The 11,162-nt window shown below is 56.7% G+C and overlaps 1 protein-coding gene across 1 annotated transcript; it reads left to right on the plus strand.

Moving 5' to 3' along the window:
- Positions 1–253: 253 nt before the first annotated feature.
- LOC134380884 (interferon regulatory factor 5-like) lies at positions 254–9,288 on the plus strand. Its single transcript, XM_063101019.1, has 4 exons — positions 254–302; positions 6,393–6,597; positions 8,426–8,615; positions 9,143–9,288. The coding sequence occupies exons 2-4, from the start codon at positions 6,403–6,405 to the stop codon at positions 9,286–9,288; spliced, it is 531 nt and encodes a 176-aa protein (XP_062957089.1). The 5' UTR covers positions 254–302; positions 6,393–6,402.
- Positions 9,289–11,162: the final 1,874 nt, after the last annotated feature.

Genomic DNA, 11,162 nt, shown 5'->3' on the forward strand with positions numbered 1-11,162 from the left:
AGTGGGAGCAAGGAGTTAGGAGAGGGATCTGTCCAATGACCACTTTGCTGCTCCAGGCGGCCCGGGGAGTCCAGCGGTCCGTCCAGGCCACCGCGCTGTCTGGCGTCTCCCGGAGGCCCCGGGCCGGGTTCAGGGGGCCGGTGGCCGGGGCAGTGCGGGGCCCGGGGCGGTTCCGCGGGGCGGGGATGCGGAAGTGCCGGGCGGGCGGGCGGAGCGGCGGGAGGCGCAGCTCCAGGACGGCGCAGCTCGCCCCGCCGCCGGCCGGTGCTCCGGGCGCAGCCCCGCGGGCGCAGCGCACGCAGGTAGGTCCCCGCCGCCGCGCTCTCCTGCCACCCCCTCTCGGGCCTCGACCGTGGCCCGCGCCCAGGGGCACCTGCCGGCGACCGGTCCAGCTGCGCTGGCGCCCGAGCTCGGTGGGCGCCTAGAGAAGGTGGCGTCCCGCTGGCCTGCGGCCGCCAAGACACCGCCCACGCCCCGAGGCCGAGCGGCGCAGTCCGTCCCCCCGCGGGGCACCAGCGCTGCTGCTTCTGTCCCTCGCGTCGCCTCCGCCGAGGACCGGGAGCGCCAGGGAGCGCGGCAGGAGCCTGGCCTGGGCCCCCGAGGAGCAAGGCCCGATGCGCCTTTCGGGGCGCTCCCCGTCCCGTTCCGCCGGCCAGACCCCGGCCCCGTGGGCTGGGAGCGGAGGGTGAAAGCGACCGTCCTCCGGCACCTTCAGGCCAGCGGCGGGAACTCGTGGGAAGAGCTGGGGGAAGGTGTCCGGGAGAGGCGCCGTCCTCCGACCGTGGCCCGGACACTTGAACGCGACGCTCCCGGCAGCGGAGAATCGGGGTGCAGCGCTTCTCGGGCTGGCTTCTTTGCGTCCTGCCCCCGAATTTAGGAACGAAACATGACGAGTGTCAAAGTGGAGGGAAAGTGAGGCTAGTGTGGCCGCGATGCGTGGGGGACGAAGGCGAGGACCTGCACCTTCCCGCGCCCGCTTGTCACCTGCACTCCGGGAGGGACCAGAGCGGGCCCCCGCGAGCGGGGGTGTGAGTGGGGGACTTTCGTGGCCTCGCTGCCACCCTGGGCACAGCGAGCGGTGGGGGTGGCGGTAGAGGCACAGGGCGCCAGCAGCCGGAGGAGCAGCGGTTCGGCGGCAGCCCCTAAAGCAGCGCCCGCGGTGGCCCGGCGGGCTGGCCCAGCAGGCGCGGGCGGGCGGTGTGCGCGGGCGGAGCCGGAGGGGGTGGCCTCCGCGGCCTGGCGTGGCCTGGGCTCCCTGCCGGCCTAGAGCCTAAGTGACCAGGACCAGAAAGGACGCGGGCTGGGCCGATGGGGGGAGCTGGGGGTCCTGAGCAGGGGGCCTGCGGGCCAGAGGCAAAGTCCCCGCCCTCCCCTTAGCTGTCGGGCCTGGGGAGTGAGGGTGCTGGGGCTGAGGGGCTCCCACAAGAGTCTAGGGAAACACGGGGAAATCACCCTTCTCACCTAAAGGCCCTACCTTGGGGTTTCCCCCTGCACCCCGGCCTTCCCCCACCCTGCCCCTGGCAGGAAGCCGAGAGAGCTCGCTCCATCTGGCTCGTGTGGACCTCAGCGGGGCAGGGCCCGGGGTGTGGTCAGCTCACCTGGAGGGGCGGGGTTAGGGGTCGGGCCCAGGCCAGGAACCTCTTGCCTTCTCCCTGAACTGGGCGTGGGGTTTGCAGAGAGATGCTGTGGACCCCCAAACCTGGGAGGGGGCAGGGTGCCTGCTGCTCTGTCCTCCACTCCTACCACTATTGAGGGGCTTCCTCCCCTAGCAGCAAATCAGGGGCTGTCTCCTGGGACTTCAGCAGGGCCCTGGGTGAGCTGCGGGGTCTCCAGCCCCAGCAGGGGCTCCAGGGCTCCCCTCTCGATGCTTCACTGCCTGAACCCCTTGTGGGGGTTTCCTCAGGTCCTCAGCACCCCATGGCCCTTTTGACATTTCCATGGAAGCTGCTGGAGGAGCTGTTGGTTTTCCTCACTTTCCAAGGCTCACAAACCTAGGCCTGGGGGCTACGTACACTTCACCCCAATCCTGTAGACCCCTGAGAAGCTCAGACACTGAAGTTCAGAATCACGGGCATAGTGATGGTGTGAATCAAATCCAAGCCCACCTCTGGGCAGGAGGAAGCTTGTGGGGGCAGGATGCGGAGTCTGGTCCTGCTCAGGGTGAGGCCCGTGTGGACCTGGCCGCAGATGACATCCCCTGAGGCTGAACACCCTTCTGTGACATGGTGACAGACCCTCCCTCAGCTGTGGCTGGGCTTGTCTTGGGAGCCCCTTTTCAAACACCCTCCTCTTAGGCTACTGCGGCTTTGTGACACCTGCTCTGTCCACCTGACTTAACCAGAATTGCCTGATGCTGGTGACTGTCACCTCTCAATTTTAGGACCCAGGCCTCAGAGGGTTGCAAATGCAAATAGGGGTGCTCCCCACCAGGCTAAATATACAATGCTGCCAGCAGGCTTGGGGCTGGGGTGTGGGCTGTGAGGTGGGGAGTTGAGAATTTGGCCTTGGGGACCCATTTGTGAGTTTCCTACATCCCTTCCTTCAGCTCACAGTGAGGTTTCTGAGTTGTCCCGCTCTGGCCACTTTCATTTCCTCTGGGGCTGGTGGAGGTTGGTGCAGAAAGGGGAACTGAGCCACTGGTCTTCTGAGGCCTGGGGGCAGGGCTGGGAGCTTGCTCCCCTCCCCTGCCAGCCCCTGTGACAGGGAGGAGCTGGCCTACCCCTTCCCAGGTTCCTGGCACCTGAGCTGTGCACTGCTCTGAGCAGTGGGAAAGTGGCACTTAGCAGCTGCAACTCAAAAAAGTACTGGGTAGGGAATTTCAGGGGAAACAGGCTCCATCTTGTAAGGCTCATACAGGCTTGGAATGACAGGGTGGGTCCAGAGCAACCCTTTGTGTATTACTTGCTGAGTGGCAGATTCCCTGTGACCAGTGGGTCCTATGATGGCTCACTCCTTTCAGTCTCTAACCCTGGGGTCTCAGAGTTAAGAACTGTATTAGTCCGTTTTATGTTGCTATGACAGAAATACCTGAGACTGGGTAATATATAAGGAAAAGAGGCTTATTTGGCTTACGATTCTGGGACAGCTGCATCTGGTATGGGCCTCAGGCTGCTTCTACTCATGGCAGAAAGTGGCTGACAGCTGGCAGGTACAAGCAGATCACATGGCAAGAGAGGAAGCAAGAGAGAGAGAGGAGGTGTCAGGGTCCTATTGAATAACCAGCTCTCCTGGGAACTAATAGAGCGAGAACTCACTCATTAATTTCCCCTCCCTCAGGGAGAGCACTAATCCATTCATGAGGGATCCGCCCCCACGACTCAATCAGTTTCCAACACTGCCACATTGGGGATCAAATTTCCACATGAGTTTTGGAAGGGACAACACATCCAAACTCCATCAAGGACCAAGGGCGTGGGCAAGGAGAGGAGAGAAATTGCCCAGGTACTGAGAGGGTGGTAGAGGGTGATCCAAGCCAATGCCGTTTTGTGCCCTGCTTGCCATGTTGACTCCTGCTTAACCTCATTCCTTTGCTTCGCTGACCAGTTACACCCTAACCTTTGGGCAAGCTGTAAAAGAAACCCAGTTTACACAGAGTGAATGATTTATTGCAGCAGGTGGCGTCAGTGGTGCTGGCTCTGAAATCACAAAATCCCCCTACCTCGTGAATTACAAAGACACCCAGTGTATGATGTTTTACCTTATTTTCTTAAGATGTTTCTTTAAAGTTATTCTTAGTAACAGGGGCTTTTGCTATATAAACATTTTCTAAACTGCAGGGTAAGAGAGCTCTCACCTGATACTTCACTGATTCTAGCTTTCCTGTCTGTAAGTCACCCAATTAATAAATATCTCTATTATTGAATGGACCTACCTGCTTCTTTCTTTCATCTCAAAGCACCTTCTCAATTTCCAGGGCATTATATTTTAACCCCCTCCTCCCACAAAATACTGTGAGGAGTTTCCCATTCTGGGTCTGGTGAGGGGCTGGGCAGGTGGAGGGGAGGAGGCAGGGGTCCATGTGGCTGGCTGGCCTGACTCTAGGAAGCCAGAGAGGGTGGCCTGGGGAGGTGGGGCACACTCCCCAGGGAGGCAGCTAGACCTTCCTCTGTATTTCCTGTAGTGTGTGCAGCACAGGCGCTGACAAAGGTCAGGGGCTTTGTAAGTGCTACGTGATGCATGTGCAAAGGGAAGTGAATGGGAGGAACAAGACACTGGGACATAGATAATCCTATAACACTAAGATCTGAGTTTGGTGGCCATTGTCCTTGCTGGACACATTATGAATTGATTAATGAGATTTCTTTAAAGATGTCCATGTGGACAACTATAAAAAAGCAACTACAGCTAAGCTGGGGCTACTAGAGCTCAGGGGAAGAGGAAGAGAGACCTACGGAGTTCACGAAGGTGGGAGAAGCCACGATGAGAGAAAGAAAAAACCGCTCCGACCATTTCGAATCCTGGCTGTTTCGAGGCTGGAGCTGCTGAGTGCACAGAGCAGGAGCTGGCAAAAGCCATAGCTGGGCCCTTTGGATGAAGTTGCTTGGAGGTGGCAGGGGAGAAGAGGGTCTTGGTGGCCTCCAGGCCAGCAAGACCACTAATAGGGTTTCCGTGGACCCACATAGGAGCGAGGAGCCAGAACAACTAAAAAAAAGGGGCCACTCAGAGGCCAGTGAGTCATTACAAGGGATCAGTGCATGGCCCATCCCATGGGAAGTGTTCGCAGCACGGGTGGAGACGGACCCACCAGGGGAATGCTGGGGCACAACAAGGACAGCTGATCTGCCTGCCAATCAGTGCAGGACCACTCAGTGGAGACTGGTAAGGAATGTAGAACTGCAGGGGGTGCAGTTTGCTGAAAAGACTCAGGCCAGACCAGAGTTTCTACACAACCCAGGTGCACTGGATTTCACTAGATCCTGAAGTTCCTATAAAGTCAACTATTAAAACCTGAGCTGTACAAAAGCCTTCCCTAGGGAATCAGCAGCAAAGCAGCAATTTAGCTCAACCGCAGAGCTCAAGTGCTAGTCCCCACAGGAAGCTCCCCCATATTAGAAGTAAGCAAAGAACAACAAATTAGTTCTGGTGCAGAGTTTAAGTGCTGGGGGTAGCTAATAATCCAACACAGACCTGGAAGATAAAACGAAATTCCCACAACCAGAGACGAAGTTTGATATTAACTAGTAAAGGTCTCATTTCACCAAAGAACACCTGTCACACCTAGAAGGACCAGAAGTCCCCTGGGCTACCAAGCCAGAAAGCGGGGAGGGCCAGGGCCTCAGCAACGCCCTCTGACACCTGCAACCAGTCCAGAGAGTGGGGGATGAGGGCCTCGGCCACACCCCCCCAACACACAACCACCACAGCAACAACCACTGCACCACCACAGGAAGTGCCCTGGGCTCTCCCAAGCTGGGGCAGTGGGGGGCCTCGGCCATGCCACCCCCACACCTGCAACCAGCCCAGTGATGACCACTGTGCCACCACATGAAGCACCCCCGCTCTCCCAAGCTGGGGTGGGTGGGGGGTGCTGAGGGCTTTGGCCCCACTCCCGTGACATCTTCACCAAGCCCGGCAGTAACCAAGGCACCGCTAGAAGCCCGCTGGTCTCCCCTGTGGGAATGAGGGGGGTGCCACAGGCCTCAATCCTGCCCCTCCCCCCTCCTCCTTCTTCCATCCCATTTCCTTCCCCTTCCTCCTCCCCTCCCTCTCAACTGCTCCACAACAACATCATAGAATATTAAAAAAAATAATATTAATAAAATAAAATAAAAAAGATGTCCTTGTGGGGGGAAGCTTTCTTCCTGAGGGAAACCGAGGAAGAAAGGAAGCTCTGAGAACTGGTGTGGAAACCCTCCCTCCACTCACAGGCTCTGCCTTTGTCTAAGGCCAGGTTTCTGGAAGCCGCAGTGGGATTCCTGCTGAGGGACTTGTTGAGGGGGTTGTCAGGGGAAGGAGGGTGAGAAATCAGGGCAGGGAAAGAGCTGAGCAGGGATGTGGAAAGGAGGCAGGAGACGGGCTTTCGCCTGGTCCCCTGGGCTCACTGGGCACAGTGGTTAGCCCACCTTGGAGCAAGGGAGCCTGGCTTTGGTCCCCGGGTGGCAGGCAGTCACTGGCTATGGGTTGCCCCCGGCCTGGTAAAGGGCATCAAAGGAAGGTGCCCACAGCAACCTCTGCTTTGTAAATCTTCCCTTTCCCTCACCCCCAAACTGAAAATTCTGTGACCCTGTGGGCAGAAAGCTGATGGTTGGAAAAGAGCATTGGCCTTGACCAGGTGGGTGCACTAGAGAGTCTGTCCCTCAGACCCCTGGCTTGCCCCTGAGCGCCCTTGTCCTGCCAGGGCAGCGAGTGCCAGCTGCTCCTGTGCTGATGCTCCCACCTGGCTTCTCCTGCAGACCCCGTGCCATGAACCAGCCCGGGCCTGGGGCTCCCCCACCGCCCCGTCGCGTGCGGCTGAAGCCCTGGCTGGTGGCCCAGGTGAACAGCTGCCAGTACCCAGGACTTCAGTGGGTCAACGGGGACAAGAAATTCTTCTACATCCCCTGGCGGCATGCCACGAGGCACGGCACCAGCCAAGAAGGGGACAACACCATCTTCAAGGTATGCCCTGGACAGGGGGCACTGACTGGACCTTCCAGGCACCCCATCCCCAGAAGAGTATCACACCCCCTCCATATATATACATGCAAACACACACATGCACTCACAGACGTGCACACACCCCCAGGGCTCCTCAAAGCCAGCCACTCTCCCAGCCACCTTGCTGCTAGTGACTCTAGGCCTAGACCAAGGGGTCGCAGGCATGGCCACACGGTACACCTTTTCTCACCTGTACCCCAGAGCAAGGTGGGGGCTGCAGGAGACCCTCCTGGAACTCCTCCCACTCACCCCTTGTTCTTGTCTCACTCCTGTTACACATGAGTGCGCGATCAGTGTCCACATACGCTCACAGGAGCCAACAATTCACTGGTAATCTCAACGCTGGGAGGTGCCCGCTACAGTAGTTTTTGCTTATACGTCTTGTTTGCATGTGTGTGTATGTGAAGCGCAAAAGTGCAAGTTCTATAACGAGCGTTTTTTCACCCCACCCCTGGATCGGCTTTCCTTTCCTACTTACGTCCACATCACTTTTTGTGTCTGTTGACCGCTCTACCTGAGCACACATCAGTATGTAGATTTTCTTAACTCTTACCCTGTATTCATCTTAAATTATTTCTTTGGGGTCAGTTCCTAGAGTTAAAACTTGCTGGGTCAAAGTGAATGCATACTTTTAATAATCTGGATACAGATTTCTTAGTCTTTTCACTTGATCTCTACCTATTCAAAGTTCTTTTTCAAATCAATTTCTTATTTTTGAATATGTAACACAGTCACACATTCAAAATTAAAAAGGTGTGAAATGGTTTATGGCAAAAAGTCTTCCCCCCGTCCCTGTCCACAGCCATCCTCCCACCAAAGGCAATAATGTTTATCCTTCCTGGGAGATTACTGTTAATATACAAATACGAGCCTATCTTTTCCCCCACTTTTCAAAAAAATAGTTACATGTGTGCATACTCTTCTGCACGTAATATTTCTTTTCTTTTCTGTCTTGCCCCTATACCAACGAGGATGCACGTAGTATCACTAGAAGATCGCTACACTTCAGTCCACATAAAACTTCCTCCTTTTTTTGTTTTTGTTTTGCTGCCCATCGCTCTACTCTGTGGGTTGGTCATAAACCAGCCCCTCACTCATGGACGTTGAGCATTTTGGATCTTTGGCTTTTACAAGTAGTGCTACAGTGAATAACCTTGTACGTGCATAATCGTGTGTGGATGCTTCTATAATCTTAGGATAAATTCCTAGAAGTCCAATTGCTGGCTTAAAGGGGAAAAGCTTTTGTAATCCTGACATCACCCAACTGCCGTCCACAGTAGTCACAGGCACAGCCGAAGCGAAGCGTATGGAGCCTGTGCTACATCCGGGCACAGTTCTGAGTGCTTTGTGGACCTCACCCTGTGAGGTGGGCCCTGTGAGGAGGAGACCATGGTGAGGAGAGTCAAGGTGACATGGCCTGGCGTGCAGCTGGCAGTGGCACATTCTGGAAGCAAGGCCAGCCTGGCTGCAGTGTACATGGCCTCAGCCACAGGTTCCGCTCTCCTCCTTAGAGATTGTACCTGTTTACACCCAGCAGCACTGACTGCGGATGCCCCCAACGCCCCTAAGCTTCATGGAGCTTGTTGGAACCTGAGAGAGGGAAGCCTGCATCACACCCCCAGGTGCAGACGAGGCCTTGGGGCTTGGCGAGGCTCAGCCGGTGGCTGAGTAGTGTCACCGTGCTGCAGTGACCCCCATACTCGACCCCCAACTCATCCCCAGTTCGCAGGCTGGGGCTTGGGAGAGGGGTGAGGTTGTCTGTGGCCGCTGACCTCTCTTCCTGCCCCAGGCCTGGGCCAAGGAGACGGGGAAGTACACGGAAGGGGTGGACGAGGCGGATCCGGCCAAGTGGAAGGCCAACCTGCGCTGCGCCCTTAACAAGAGCTGCGACTTCCGCCTCATCTATGACAGGCCCCGGGACATGCCGCCTCAGCCGTACAAGATCTACGAGGTCTGCTCCAATGGCCCCGCTCCCACAGGTACCATGCCTGGCCCTGTGTGGGCCTCCTAGGAGGCTATGCGATGTCGTGGCCCCAGCTGTGACTTCTGGGTCAGTCATGGATTTCTTCGGGGACTTCCTGGGCCAGGGCTTCTTCAGCAGCGTCCCCTAGCAGTGGTGTCCTAGCAGTATGTCCTAGTAGTAGGTGGGTGAGCAGAGAGGGCACTGAGCTCGGACCCAGGTCCTCACAAGGAGGGCGGGGGCCTTCGGTCTCCTGTGACAGGTTGGGAGGTTGTGTTCAGCAAGGCCACAACCTGAGAGACTTGGTCCAGACAGCCAGTGCTGGGCTGAGCAGATGTCATAGACTCCCCTCACCTGGGCCCTGCTCTGTCTCTGCCTCCCTCCACCCCACACCCCTAGGAATGTGCCTTTGTCTCTAGAGCTGAGCCCTGACCCACTGATTCTGTCCTGAGGGATAAAGCTGATGGGTTTCCTATCCTGGGGCCTGTGGGTGGGGTCTGCCAGGGGCCCCAGTGGGAGCCTGTCGGTCTCTGCCTCCCTCTCCAGGCACCAACATGATGATGGTGGGTGTGCACAGGCCCAAGACCCCCTGCAAGGAGGTGTATGTGAAGCATCTGGGGAACCGGCTGTACAATGTCACCTACATCATCAAGGAGAAAGGGGACTACATCCTCATTGAGTGGAGTGACTGAAGTGTCCCTGGAAGACCCTTCAAAGTCAATGTGCTCTGAATCCCACAACTGCCTCCCCCAGCTTCAGGCTCCACCTCCAGCCAAACACACACCCACTCTCTCTCTCACACACACACACACACACACACACACACACACACACACACACACACACACACACACACGTGCCACACGCAGATGCACACAGGCAGATGCACACGTGCAGAATCAGACACTACAAGCACCTGCCCTGGGTGTGAAGTGAATGCACAGCCTCGCACCCCACTGTGCCCTGGGGGTTGGAGGGCCTCGTCTGTCTCAGGACAGTGTCCCTCCCTCGAATGTGACATGAGAGCAGACTGGGGCCAGGCTCAGGGGCAGAGGCTGTGACATAAGAGGCTGGACAGAGGGTTGGGGAGCCAGGGAGGCCCTGAGCTTATTGCCAGTGTGACTTTGAATTCACCTCTCAGATTCCTCATCTGTGGAATGAGGATAAAGGCTCCCCATTCTGCACAGTTGGGTGAAGATTAGAGATCACGCAAGAAAAATGATAAGAGCTTATACCTCCATGCCGAGCATGAGGCTGGGTGGTTTTCAGGCATGTATTTATTAACCCTCACAAACACTCCGTGAGGGTTGTGCTGTTTGGGCTCAGGTCACAGCTATGAGAAATTAGCCACCGAAAGTGCAACGCTGGGTCTGGGTCATAGATTAGTAAGCCTCAGGCCCAGGATTTGGCCTGGTAGCCCGCCCTCTGTGCTCCTAGCCTCTCTGCCCCCAGCCCCCAGAGGACTTGCCTTCTTTTTTTCTTTTTTCTTTTCTTTTTTTTTTTTTTTTAAAGATGACCGGTAAGGGGATCTTAACACTTGGCTTGGTGTTGTCAGCACCACGCTCTCCAAGTGAGCTAACCGGCCATCCCTATATAGGATCCGAACCCATGGCCTTGGTGTTATCAGCACCACACTCTCCTGAGTGAGCCATGGGCCGGCCCAGGACTTGCCTTCTAACAGGCACCCAGTAAAGGGAAACTATTTTCCTTAAACCTGGTGGGAATGGAGCGCCACTTCCTCGTTCCTTTTCTGGCCAGCTGGCCCTAGCTTTCCTCTGCTCTGACCCCAGCTCCAGGCTGCTGAGGCCAGGTCTCAGTGTTGAGTCACAGCCTCCCCTGCCCCTGCCGCACACTCCCAGGGAAGAGAAACTGCCCTCTGTTTACTGAAGCCTTAAGATACGTGGTGGGAAAACCACAATAAAAGAAGATACGTGGGGAGTGGGCTGGGGGAGACCTTTAATCCCTGTGCGGGCTGGGGGAGGGGTGCTTCAGACTTCTGGTCTCCATGGTGGGAGGGAGGGAGACTGCTTTGGCAGGATTCTCAGCTCCACCCTCAATGTCCCTCTTTGCCTGTGAGCCTGGGGCCCCATCCCCACCTCCCTCTGCTTTCCAGCTGCACTGAGGAGTTTCCCAGCCTTGTGGAGCCCAAGGGGCCCACGTGGGCAGCTTTCCTCACTTCCTCCCATTGGCCCCCTCCTGCTGAGCCTGGGCCCAGCCCTGCCCCCTACCCAGGCTCACCCTGCAGGCCAGGCCTGAGTTTGGGAGCTGGAAAATGGGGCTGGGACCAGCCATCCAAGGGAGGCCTTAGCATTTGGAGCCAAGCCTGGTGCTGCTAGGGTGGGTAGGGGTGATGAGTGAAGTCCGGGAAAGAAACTTATAGGTGAAAAGGGGACTAGATCAGCTCCCTTGATTTCAGAGACCAAACGAAGCGCCTGTTGTTGATTATTTATTATTTACTGAGCACTTACCATGAGCCAATCAGTACCCTAAATTCTTTACCTGCTTGATCTCAATCCTCACTGAAAGTCTATACAGTAGATGTCATAATCCCCAGTTTACAAGGGAT

Source organism: Cynocephalus volans, chromosome 6 (assembly GCF_027409185.1).
Source record: "Cynocephalus volans isolate mCynVol1 chromosome 6, mCynVol1.pri, whole genome shotgun sequence".
Taxonomy (NCBI): domain Eukaryota; kingdom Metazoa; phylum Chordata; class Mammalia; order Dermoptera; family Cynocephalidae; genus Cynocephalus; species Cynocephalus volans.

Excerpts from the sequence above, each read along its gene's own strand:
- LOC134380884 (XM_063101019.1), top strand. The coding sequence starts at position 6,403 with ATGAACCAGCCCGGGCCTGGGGCTCCCCCACCGCCCCGTCGCGTGCGG. Across the intron at positions 6,598-8,425 it reads GGGACAACACCATCTTCAAG|GCCTGGGCCAAGGAGACGGG; the intron begins GTATGCCCTGGA and ends TTCCTGCCCCAG. Across the intron at positions 8,616-9,142 it reads CAATGGCCCCGCTCCCACAG|GCACCAACATGATGATGGTG; the intron begins GTACCATGCCTG and ends CTCCCTCTCCAG.